The sequence below is a fragment of the Mesocricetus auratus genome, unplaced genomic scaffold, assembly GCF_017639785.1.
Source record: "Mesocricetus auratus isolate SY011 unplaced genomic scaffold, BCM_Maur_2.0 Super-Scaffold_100676, whole genome shotgun sequence".
Lineage (NCBI taxonomy): Eukaryota > Metazoa > Chordata > Mammalia > Rodentia > Cricetidae > Mesocricetus > Mesocricetus auratus.
Genome location: NW_024429266.1, coordinates 15,291,492 through 15,304,763, shown reverse-complemented (window position 1 = coordinate 15,304,763; position 13,272 = coordinate 15,291,492). Strand labels below are relative to the sequence as shown.

The 13,272-nt window shown below is 40.3% G+C and overlaps 1 protein-coding gene across 3 annotated transcripts in view; it reads left to right on the top strand.

Moving 5' to 3' along the window:
• Efcab2 (EF-hand calcium binding domain 2) overlaps positions 1–10,624 on the top strand; it is an 82,776-nt gene extending 72,152 nt beyond the window's left edge. For 2 of the 3 annotated variants that reach the window (XM_040738376.1, XM_005078152.4), the window contains exons 4-7: positions 4,105–4,184; positions 4,866–4,908; positions 5,001–5,067; positions 10,163–10,624. In XM_040738376.1, the coding sequence (XP_040594310.1) occupies positions 4,105–4,184; positions 4,866–4,908; positions 5,001–5,067; positions 10,163–10,278 (306 nt within the window). In that variant the 3' untranslated portion in view covers positions 10,279–10,624. The remainder of the gene's footprint in view (positions 1–4,104; positions 4,185–4,865; positions 4,909–5,000; positions 5,068–10,162) is intronic. The other variant, XM_013119135.3, reaches the window with a different exon arrangement.
• Positions 10,625–13,272: the final 2,648 nt, after the last annotated feature.

Below are 13,272 nucleotides of genomic sequence, written 5' to 3'. Positions count from 1 at the left end.
CCAGTGCTGGGATTAAAGGTGTGCACCACCAATGCCCAGGAAGTTTTTTTTTTATTACTATTGCTCTGTAGTACAGCTTAAAATCAGGGATGATGATAGCTCTAGAGGTTTTTTTTAAAATTGTGGGATTATTTTCAGTTTCTCTCCATTTAATGTCCTTTGTATCCCTGATCTCTCTAAGACTTTTATCATGAAGGGGTGCTGGATTTTTTTAAAGGCGTTTTCAGCATCTAACAAAATGATCATGAGTTTTTTTCTTTCACTTTGTTTATATGGTCCATTTTGTTGACAGATTTTCATATGATGCGTCTTTGGGATGAAGCCTACTTGATCGTGGTAGATGATCTTTTTGATGTGTTCTTGGATTTGGTTTGAAAGTATTGAGTATTTTTGCATCAATGTTCAGGAGGGAAATTGGTCTGTAGTTCTCTTTCTTTGTTGAATCTTTTTGTGGTTTTGATATCAGGGTGGCTGTGGCCTCATAAAATGAATTTGGCAACGTTCCTTCTATTTCTATTTTGTGGAATGAGTTGAGGAGTATTGGCATTAGCTCTTCTTTGAAAGTCTGATAGAATTCTGTGCTTAAAAACATCTGGCCTTGGGGTTTTTTTTTCCTTTTTTTTTTTTTTTTTTGGTTGGGAGACTTTTTAATGATGGCATCTATTTCCTTAGGGGTTATAGGTCTGTTTAAATCATTTATTTGGTCTTGATTTAACTTTGGTAAGAGGTATCTATCAAGAAAATTGTCCAGTTTCTTTATGAAGGCACTTACTGCTTTGGACTTTCCTCTTAGCACAGATTTCATTGTGTTTCATAAGTTTGGGTTTGTTCTGCCTGCCTGCCTGCCAATCTCTCTCTCTCTCTCTCTCTCTCTCTCTCTCTCTCTCTCTCTCTCTCTCTCTCTCTCTCTCTCTCTCTCTCTCTCTCTCTCTTTCTGCCCTGACCCAGTAGTCATTCAATAGAGAAATGTTCAATTTCCATGAGTTTGTAGGCTTTCTGCTGTTTCTGTTGTTGCTGCAATACAGTTTTAATGGGTGGTCTGATAGGATACAGGGAGTTATTTCAGTTTTCTTGTATCTGTTGAGACTTGCTTTGTGTCTTAGTCGGTGGTCAATTTTGGAGAAAGTTTCATGAGGTGCTGAGAAGAAAGTATATTCTTTTGTGTTTGGGTGAAATGTTCTGTAGATATCTGTTAGGTCCATTTGGTTTATACTATCTGTTAGCTCTATTATTTCTCTGTTTAGTTTTTGTCTGGATAACCTGTCCATTAGTGAGAGTTGGGTGTTGAAGTCTCCTACTATTAATGTATGAAGTTCAATGGATGATTTAATCTTTAATAATTTTTTTATAAATGTGGGTGCCCCTGCATTTGGGGCATAGATATTAAGAATTGAAATGTTATCTTGGTGAATACTTGACGAGTATGAAGTATCCTATCATTTTTGATTGATTTTTGGTTTGATGTCTATTTTGTTAGGTATTAAAATAGATACACCAGCTTGCTTCTTGGGTTCATTTGCTTGGACAGTCTTTTTCCAACACTTTAACCTGAGGTAATGTCTGTTTTTGAGGTTGAAGTGTGTTTCTTGTATGCATCAGAGGAATGGGTTCTGTTTTTACATCCATTCTATTAGGCTATATCTTTTTATGTAGGAATTGAGTTCAGTGTTATTGAGACGTGTTAATGACCAATGATTGTTGATTCCTGTTATTTTGTTGCTTTTGATGATAATGGTGTGTGTTTGTGTTGTGGTTCCCTTCTTTTGGTTTTGCTAATGTGAGATTATTTCCTGTTTTTTCAAGGGTATAATTACCTTTCTTGGGTTGGGATTTTCCTTCTAGTACCTTCTGTAGGGCTAGATTTGTGGATAGATAGTGTTTAAATTTGACTTTGCCGTAGGATATCTTGTTTCTCTGTGATAATTGAAAATTTTGCTTGCTATAGTAGTCTGGCTGTCATTTTGTGTTTTTTTTAGAGTCTGCAAGACATCTGTCCAGGGCCTTCTGGATTTTTGAGTCTTCATTAAGAAGTCGGGTGTAATTTTGATAGGTCTGCCTTTATATGTTACTTGGCATTTTCCCTTTGCAGCTTTTTAATATTTTTTCTTGGTTCTGTATGTTTAGACTTTTGATTATTATGTTGTGTGGGACTTTCTTTTCTGTTCCAATCTATTAGGTGTTCTGTAAGCTTCTTGTACCTTTATAGGCATGTCAATTTATAGGTTAGGAAAATTTTCTTCTATGATTTTTGTTAAAAATATATTCCGGCTTTTGAACTGGGATTCTTCTTTTGTTCCTATTATTCTTAGGTTTGGTCTTTTCACACTGTCCCAGATTTCCTGGATGTTTTGTGTCAGGAATTTTTTTAGATGTAACATGTTCTTTTACTGTTGTATCTATTTATTCTATCATATCTTCAATGTTAGTGAGACTTAATGGTGTAGGTTCTCTGACGTTTCCAGGAGACACAGAGAGTAACTTTTAAAAAATCTGCCCTGAAGTTTAAACCACAAACACTCTACCATTGAGCAGCACCTACATTCAGATGTTTAAGTCTCAGTGTTCTGAGAGTTTCAGACTAGTGCCTAAGTATAGCATAGCTATATTAACATTAATTGTCAAAATGCTCACCATAGACCTTAGAGGAAACTGAAGAAATTATTCACATACTGATCAGTACAGAAGTTATGAAACATGATGTCCCTAGATATATTTGATTTTCTCTGATAATGAAGTCTGAAGACTCTTCTCCCACTAGGTATGACTCTCATATGAACATTAAAAATAGCTGTCATTTGGATGACAATGCATTCTACTTAATAGCCGCCTATAGATTTATTTTTTGTTGAAACAATAAATCTCTTAAAAACTCATCTGTTGAATTGGGATCTATGATCCTTTTAATAGGATTTTTGAAAGAGAGTGCAGGATTTATAGCTCCATATAAATTGCTTTACGTGGAAGTTAAGGTCAGTAGAGCTTTGTTCAGTCTGTCAGAGTTGAACCCGGAGGAAAAAGACTTGTTTCTTTCTCATCCTGTAGTGCTAGGTGCCAAAGGCTCCCATCTTTGGAATAGTGTTGTCTTAATTTAGGATGATGGAGCAGAGTTCTAATACTCAGGAAAGTATTTCATTAAGTACAAGAATGATTTGAGATGTGGGACTGGCCATAATCTGACCTCATTCAGGATTCCTCATCTCAAGGAAAGACAGTGCATTTGTGCAAGTCAGAATCTTGGAGTCGCCTTAGATACCTGTTTTCCCTAATCTGTAGTGGGTGAATGCAGTCACTCTGTCAAGCCTTCTTAAAGGTCTCCTGGTCACACACCCACTCTCCTCATGGCCACCGCTCCAGTCTGTACCATCACCCTTTGTCTGAAGTAGCCACCTCACCCACAACAGACTGACCTTTAAAACACACACCTATGAGACTATCAGTGGTTTCACACTGTTCTCAGGATAACAGGGAATGGCTGTCCTGCGGATGATAGGTCTCTCTCCAGCTTCTTCCTGTCCTTGAGAAACCAGCCCCAACACCACAGTTGCCAGTGACTTCCCTGATGCCCTGATGGGAGAGGTTTCCTGTGCTCTGTGCTACTCTAGACCCACACCCCTTTACTCATGGTGTTTGCATATATCTAGAATTAGACATTCAAGCCAGGCCTGGTGGCTCATGTCTGACATACTGCCATAGGGAAGGCTGAGCAGGAGGATCATTGCAAGTTTGCGGTTACCCTGTATCGCAAACGCAAGTTGGATACTTGGTATTGTGTTTGGTGTGTGTGTGAGCATACATGCCAGAGGTTAACTCTGAGTGACAATCCACTGTGATGCAATTACACACCTTGCTGTTGATGTGAGTGTTAGGAGTTGAGTTCAAGTCCTCAGGGTTGCATGGCAAGCAGTTTCCTGACAGCTGTCTCCCCAGCCTCGGGTGATGCGGCGTTCTGAATTGTATGTGCCTCTCCTGCAGAAAAGAAGCTCCCCAAGCTACATTCATGCCCATAGTCTCATCACCAAATCCCAACACTTGGCTCAGCGTTTGAAAAAAGTAGTTGATCAATGTATTTGTTGAATGAATAAATGACTGTTTTTAATTGTTCAGGTGGAGGAAGAGGAACCCACTGGATACATTAGATATGAAAAATTTCTTCCAGTGATGACCAAAGCACTTCTGGAAAGAAAGTAAGGAAGTAAACCCAATTTTAAGGCAAGATAACTAGAATGGCATTAATTTCAAAACATTTGGCTGGCCAGGTGTGATGCTTTATGCTTGTTATTCCAGCATTGAGGGGCTGAGGCAGGAGGATTTCCACAAACTTGAGGCTAGCCTTAGTTATGTAGTTTCAGGCTATCCTGAGCTACAGTTTTGCCTCAAAACCAAACCAAACCACTTGACCTTTTATATTTTATTTACCCAGTCTGTATCTTAGGGTAGTTTCCTCTAGCCTTTCAGTATATTTCAGACTGGTTTAAGCAAGAAATAATGAAAAGGCAAAGGAACTACAAAAAGAACAACATTGTAGTTATATTTAACTGTGAATTACCATTTTTAAATAAAAATTAGCATTAGTTACTTTTCTAGCAGAAGACAGCATTAGCATATGACAGTTGATTGATTGTAGATGTTTTAGTCCTAGATAAATTTATTTTTATATCAATGAGAAATGCTAATAGGTAATACCAAACATTTCTGTGAGATAGGTACTGCTGACTTTCATATCCAGAAATCCAAAGAAATTTCATCAAGGGAAATGCCATTAGCATAGTATATTAGTGGCTTTTATTTTGCTTAATGCAGTCATTTATCATGTAGAGACTGAGATAAATATGCTGGTATTAACTCACTTTGTTGTAAAATTACAGATACAGACCAATTGCTGAAGATGTCCTTCTCAGAGCTTTTGAGGTGGGTGAACTCCAGATTATTCATGTATATGTGAAAAATTAATTCATCATGTAGAATTTATTCAACAAAGAAAATATATCTGCTTTCCCCAGGTTTTGGATCCAGCTAAACGAGGGATTCTGACCAAGGAAGAGCTGGTTAAATACATGACTGAGGAAGGTCAGAGGCTTTGCTTCTGATGAGAGCAAGTTATGCAGAGATGGATAGGCTTACAGATGTTTATTTTTTAATTGTGTGTGTGTGTGTGTGTGTGCATGTGAGTGCAGTACCCACAGAGACCAGAAGCATCATGTCCCCCTGTAGCTAGAGTTACAGATGGTTGCCAACCACCTGATATGGATACTGGGAACTGAACTCAGGTTCTTGGCAGAACAGTGCTTGGTTTTAACTGTTGAGCCATCTCTCCAGCCCAATTAGTAAGTTCTAAACAATTATGCAATAGTTAAAGGAGGTGATATTTTAAAAGCAATTGTTTGGTTAAATATTTATTTATTATTCCTATTATTTTGGTATTTGATTTTGTGTAATGGAAGTGTAATGATTACTTGTATAAATTGTGCTTACTTTAGTCACTTAAATATTTTCTGAATAAAAGACATGCCACTTAGAGAACATGAGCTGTCAATCATAAAGCAATGCCTTTTTAGACAGAAGATTTGAGTTATAGTATATAAAAATTTCTTTTAAAAGATCTTCTTAGGTGGTAAAGTTGCAAACAATATAGCCTAAATTGAATGTGAATTCACACAAAATTATATTTTCTTATGATAATGGGACCTTCTCTGACAAATACCTGTATATTTCCTTCAAATGTTCTCTTTTTATGTGAGTCTATACATGTATTTCCCTAACTGTAAGCATCTTGATGGACAGTCATTAGTGCTGTTCACACACACACAACCTGTGCTAAGGGAGGTGTTCTGCTTCCTTTACACACACACACACACACACACACACACACACACATTCTGTACTAAGGGAGAAGTTCTGTTTCCTACACACACACACAGACACACACACTCCCTGTACTAAGGAGGAGTTCTGCTTCCTTTACACACACACACACACACACACACACACACACACACACACACACACACTATAGTAAGGGAGAAGTTCTGTTTCCTACATACACACACACACACACATACACACACACTCCCTGTACTAAGGAGGAGTTCTGCTTCCTTTAGACACACACACACACACACACACACACACACACACACACACACACTGTACTAAGGGAGGAGTTCTGTTTCCTCTACACACACTGTTCTAAGGGAGGAGTTCTGCTTCCTCTCTCCAGCTCCCAGATGCATGGGCCAAGTCCTGAGTGATGCAGCAGTCATGCATCAGTTGAGCATGGACATGGGTATCATTTTGAGCAAGGAGACCAGTGTCAGAAGTGCTATGCTCATCTGGTTTGGGCATTTTAACTCAGTTCCCCATCAGGAAACAGGAATTGAGTGAAGAAATAACATGAAATTCATAGCTGCCACCCAGGATCACCTACTGTGTTAACATCATGTGAGCAGTTAACTTTACTAATTAACCGAGGATGAAAGGAAGTAAACCCTAAAGTAAATTGGGCCACATGAAATTAATAAAAACAGCCAAAGTGATTGAGTCACTCCTACTGTGTGCCTATTGTATATTTATTGGTAAAGTACAGTGGATGGTAATGACACTGGAATCTGATCCCTTTCTTGAGCATATTATAGTCTTACTGGGGAAGCAAAGCTAACTTGTGAAATAGATCAATATAAGACATTAGAAAAATAGCTATCAGAAGATCAATGCAAGCTGAAACTAGCCTGGAAATGTTGGCCTGGGAAGGCTGACAGAGAAAATAGCTTCCTTGAGAAGGTAGATTTATTCGTTTGCTTTTGTTTTGTGTCAGGGTTGCATTCTATAACCCAGGTGAATCTGGTGTTTACTATGTATCGCAGGCTGGCATTAAACTCAAGACAATTATCCTGTTTTAGCCTCCCACATGGGATTACAGATGGGAGCCTATTCTTTGCTTCAGTAGATAGGGTGGTGAGCTATCGGGGCAGGCATAAGATCTTATATGTTATAGTACCCTCGCATGTCATAGTGTCAACATATGATCAGCTGTGAGTGAACAAATGAGCGGTTGAATGAAGACAGTTGAAGTTGGCTGATGGGAAATGGATAAATGGAACAGACTCTGGAAGGAAGGCAGCCAGGCACATGGAAGAAGGTGAGCTCAGCCAGCCTACGAATCTTGTTGGCCAACAGTAGGAAAGGGATGGAGGTGGTTCGGGGCTGATTGTAGAAGCCTGTTCTCGAGCTCGGGTCATCCCCTGGGCGGTGGAGAGTTGGACTGAGTCACCCAGCGTAGCAGGGCTGTGGGAAAGTGCTGGTTTGTCTGTAGGTGAGTAAGAAAGGTTCAGCCAGCCAGATGAGCAGGACGGCTCCTTCAGCATTCCCAGGGTTCCCTAATGCGGGCCTGGCCTGGCACAGGGGCTAGAAAAAGGGAATTGATTCAGTATGGCTCTGCCACAGGCCCCTGGGCCATGGTGACTAACGAAGGGCAGGGGATGAAAATGGGCGATGAGTATAAAGGAACCCCAAGATTGTGCCCTGGCCCCTGGATGTCAAAGGTAGTAATGCTAACCACTGAAACAGCGAAGTCAGGCACTGCTGCACTGTGTGTAGGGCAACACGGCCATGTGGGCCCCAGGAAGGTGCTTCATGAGCATTTCCAGGGAGGCATACTTACAGAGTTCTTATACTCCAGGGCAGCTGTTGGCTATCCTAATAGACAGAGCCTGCATCAGTTCTTTTCAGAGAAGTATATAAATGGTTTCAGTTATTTATTCAACATTATTCAATTTCTTCCATGTTATATGAGTCAGTATATTTGTTAGGTATATATAAGGTGCACCATGTTATCTTAGTGTATCATTATTTTTTCTTTTAATTTTAAATAGCTTGTTTTACATGTCAATCCCAGTTCCCTCTCCCTCCCCTCCTCCCGCACCCCCCCTTAGTGTATCATTATTATTGGATGTAATATGCTCTTCCTCTAAGTACACAGCTGCGTACTTCAGTAAAATGGTTGCTTAAAAGATGATTTTTTTTAAAGAGAGAGGCTTTTTCTGTGTATCGCTGATTGTCCTGGAACTCACTCTGTAGACCAGGCTGGCCTTGAACTCAGAGATCCACCTGCCTCTGTCTTCTCAGTGCTGGGATTAAAGGTGTGTGCCAACAGGCCTGGCTAAGAAGTGATATTTTGGTTCTGAAAATTCCAGATTTAAGTATACCTGAGCTTTTGGACTCTAAAGTTACTTCCACATCCTTCCATAGTGTCCACAGAACAGCCAGCGCATCTTTAAGTTTAAGAATGTGATTCTAAATGCCCAGGAGATTGCAAGATAAACACCATAAACCATAGTGAATCAAGTACCCACAAGACAGAGTTCATGTGTGTCCAGGATGTTTATTGCATCAGATGGTATTTAGCGTCAGGAAAGATCTTTTTTATCTTTTTTTTTTTTTTTTTTTTTTTTGGTTTTTTCGAGACAGGGTTTCTCTGTGGCTTTGGAGGCTGTCCTGGAGCTCACTTGGTAGTCCAGGCTGGTCTTGAACTCACAGAGATCCGCCTGCCTCTGCCTCCCGAGTGCTGGGATTAAAGGCGTGTGCCATCACTGCCTGGCTTTGTTCTTTTAAGACAAATCTTTGTTTAGCCTCAAGCTCACTTCAGCCTGAGCGCTGGAACTGCAGATGTGCGCCACTACACCTGCCACCCATTATTAGTGTCCTTTTGAGACTTACATCCAAGTTTACTTGGCAGTGGACTGAGTGTCTAATAGTCAGGTAACAAAAATCCAGAATTTGTCACTTCAGCATTTCAGGAATTCTTTCTTAGAAAGTTTATACATATGAACCTAGCACTCAGAAGGCCAAGGTAAGAAAAAACAAAACAAAACAAAAACAAAAATGTGAGTTTGAAGTCAGATTCCTAGCATTGAAGGACTCTGTTTAGAACAACAACAAAACAAAACAAAAATTAAAAATGAAAAGCCACAAAATCCCTACCAATTAGCATAAGTTCTGTACTGGTAGTTGAATCCCAACATAGAAAATACTGTGGATAGTGAGAAGTGTTTTAGGCTCATAAAGTAGACAACTATGGTAGTTTGAATGTAATTGACCTCCATGAGCTCATAGTGAGTGGCATCATTAGGAGGTGGGGCTTGTTGGAGTAGTTATGACCTTGTTTTAGGAAGTGTGTCACTGTGGGGGTGGACTTTGAGGTCTCCTATATGCTCAAGCTACACCTAATGTCTCAGTTTACTTCCTGTTGCCTATGGATCAAAAATATAGAATTCTTAGCTCCTTTTTCAGCACCATGTCCCACCATGATGCTATTGGACTGAACCTCTGAACTGTAAGCCATCCAGTTAAATGTTTTCTTTGTAAGAGTTGCCACGGTCCTGGTGTCTCTTCACAACAATAGAAACCTTAACTAAGACAGTAACCCTTCTCAAGTCTTGGTTTGCATAAGACTTTCCCCCTAAAGTTCTAGTGTGATGGCTTGTATGCTCTGTATTTCTCTTTAACATTGGGACATAGTTCTGTCTTAAATAGTCTTCAGGTTTTTCCATATTCTTCTGGAGTTTGTGTCCTACCTTGGTGGAGCCAGTTTCCAAGATGGCTCTCAGTTGTTACCTGAGTCCAACTGAAGCTCACAAATTTTCTCTCCCACTTTCCATTTCATCTGATTTCAGCTAGCTCAGACTGAAACAAGGGGGATTTTAGGATGATCGATGGGTGGTATCTATGGTGGGGTTAAACCAATGTGAGAGAGGCTGGATGTAGTGATCAAGTGTCCGGTCTCTCTCTTCATCTATCTCTCCATAGTTTCACTAACATAATAATTAGATTCACCTATAAGTCTTTAGCTTCAAGCAAATACTTTTGCAATTTCAATAATTTTAATTTAAGTGAATAAACAACTTTGTTCATGGTGTTTTATGTACTCCTACTGTTTTGACTGAAATGCTGTATTCTGTAGGTAACGGCAGGGTAGTAAATCTGCAGCCTTGTAGGGTGTGTGACAGCATGCCTTTTGAACTTCTGGATTCTCAGATGTTGGCTGTACAGCTCCCATGGAGAAAACTAGACACAGCTGGAGGCCTGTGGACTCCATGGCAATGAAGCTGGCTAGAGGAAAGAAAAAACTCCGGTCTGTAAAAGATGGTCTCCCTTCTTGTCTCTCCAGGTGAACCTTTTTCTCAAGAGGAAATGGAAGAAATGTTGTCTGCTGCAATTGATCCCGAATCAAATGCCATCAATTACAGGGACTACATAACAATGATGGTGATAGATGAAAATTAAATGCTCCAAAGACTTAGTTTCTTTTTTCTTCTTTTGAGATGACTGTAAGAACTTAATTTCTAATTGAAAGGGTAGTTTGAAAAATTGTTTGTCCTAATTAATTTCACATTTTAGCTTATAATCTCTGTATTTAGTGCCTTATGCTATAATTGTTTCAAGGTATTTGTTTTCTAGAGATGACCTATTTAAAACATAAATTTGTTTAGTATGACCAGATTTATAGGATAACAAGTTGATTACTTAAAAGGAATTGTAAAACATTTTAACACTAAATGTATTAATTGCTTATTTTGCACAACTAGGCCAGTGTTACCTTGAAATTAATTAAACAGAAAATGAAGATGGATCATAGCACCCTGAGATTTGGCATAGAAAGCTCTGTGGGCAGGATGGTTGCAGTCTGGACATGGAGGGCAGTATGCTGCATGCTTTTCTTTAGAGCATCACAAATGCTCGCACAGGCCAAACGTGGAGGGAGAGCGCCTGGAATAACTACTAATAATTGATTTCTTGTGAATGCCAATTACAAATCTCATTTGAGAGTCTAATAACTTCGCGTAAAATTGAAATTTGCTCATCCAGCTTGTTGCCATTTATGGAATAGCTAAAGGAGGTGAGATAATTGATTCTAGAGAAAGGAAGACTGAATGAAAACTGATAATGGCAATTCCTTTTTTGCTCTTTAGAATCCTCACCTATTCAGAATATCTGTCATGGGAATATTGTCCTGAGCCCTGAATGTGTTCAGCCTATTGTTGCCAGAATGTAGTACTCTGAAATGGACTGACTCTATAGGAAAGCGGTTCATTTAGCTCACAGTCATAGAGGGACAAGGTCCAGGGTCACTCTTGCACGCATCTCACCAAGGTGCAGTTAGCCAGACAGGAGCTCATGGTGGAGAAGTAGGAGCAGAGAGGCTGGGAGGGGAGTCAGGCTTGCTCGCTTTATAAGAATTGCTGTCCAGGTTGGGGAGCTGGCTCAGTGGGGATACTCAGCATTTGCTGAGTATCATTAGGTAACATGCTGGAAGCTAGCGGTGGAGGATGGATTGGATTCTAATTAGTCGAGGTCACAGTTTAGTGAGGGAGACTTGCAAGTCAATCAGCAATCACACTTCAGGGGACTGAATATTATTGCACAAGAGAAGCAGTTGACTCAGCCTGGTGGGGGTGGGGTGTATTCTAGTGGGCAGACGAAAACAGGTAACACTGACTTGCAAACTTACTAGTTCTTAAGTTTTGAAAAGTAGCTATACTTCAGAGCAGAGAGCACACCAGCAAGACAGCAGATCAAAACCCCAGAGTGTCATGAAACACAAGCACCTGGGAATTGAAAGTCTGCCTTATAGATGTTTGGCACCTGATGAGAGATGAAAGGTTGGAGAGGGAAGCAGGAACCATGTCCTAAGAGATAATGGGCTAATTGGGGTTAAGGTTTCAGTGTCTGAATGAGAATTTTATTCTAACATCACAGAGAAAGGAGCTGGAGTTGCAAATAGCCTGAGAAACAACGTGAAATTCGGCGGGGAGAGCAGCTGGCAGGCTGTTTGGTTGGCAGGATGGATGGACTAGGGAGAGTCAAGCACAAAGCCAGGCTTCTGGCTTCAACACTTGGTAAATAATGACACCAGCCATTCAGACAAGACACCCAAGGACGGGCTAATGAGCTTGACTGTGGTCATCCCTGGCTTAGGAGCTCGTGCAACACAGAAAAGTCAATTGGATAAATAAGGGACATCTGCTAGAGACATGGGCTTTGGAGTTCTTAGCACATAGTGTCTAGGAAAGAAAATAAAAGATAAGGACAGAACTGGGGGAGATAGTGAGTTTGAGGGCACAGAAGAGGAGCCTGCGGAGCATGGGAAGAAGCCTGAGAGGAGGGAAAGCTGGAGGGAAGCCATGGCAGGAGAGGCTCTTGGAGAGGGAGCAGGAGCCCAGCCAGATGTGGTGGAGATATGAAGTAACTGATGATGGAGAAACATCCCTCAGTTTCAGCACCGACACCTTCACTGAGAACCTCTCTTGGGGCAGACTTGCCAGCCAAGTGGCAGGTAGTGGAGTCCAGTGGCTTCAGGAATAAACAGATGCAAGGAAGAGTGTGGAGGGCAGGCTACTGTGGGAACACCAGACCTTGAGTAGATTGGGAAAGACTGCTCACAGACTTCAAATAATTTAAAAAAAAACTTATTTGGACACAGTATAGTTTACAATCTTTGAGTGATTTTCAAAAGTTTTTGGGAAATATTTAATGGATATGTCCTTTTTAATGGGCATCTACAAATAATCTAAGTAGTAATCCCAATTTACCTAGATAGTCAACCAAGGAGGGTAGACAAATTCTTCTACTGTTATGGTCCAGCTTCAACAGTTCAAAAAAATTTTTTTTAAATAAAAAAGGGTGAATAATGCCCCCAGTCCCCACATGACTCATCAAGTAATACACTCCTCATTTGAAAATTTTATAATGTGAATGCCAGTGAGCTTCAGACAGATTCTGGCATGATGGAACTTGAGCAACCATTGCTCAGGTCAAATGGAGACATGCATGCACTAGACAGTGGAGAAGACCCTAATTTGGGGTCGAGGGCATGTTTGTGTTTTCTTGCAGGAAAAGAATAAAGCTTCGGCAACTGTCAGACCATTTAGTGAGATGCATGGAGCAGAGAAAAACTGGACCTGAGACCATGGGAGCCTACCTAAGCCAGTTTGAGTGAGATCTCCTAAATCAGTGTTCCTGACCCTTGATGTCATCGAATCTACAGCCCAAGAAAGAAAGAAAACAGTCAGTTCGAGATTTCCAGTTTCTCAACAGACCTGCTGCATCAACCTTCCGGACCCATGAGTTTTCATCGTAAAGCCAACAGAGAAAAAAGGACCCATTTAAAGCATTTGGACATTGGTATGGACTATGATGAGTGGCAAAAGCCTCTTTTCAATATTTGAACAGGACATGGTCACTTGAAATATCAGACTTGATGGTTCCTATTTCTGGAAT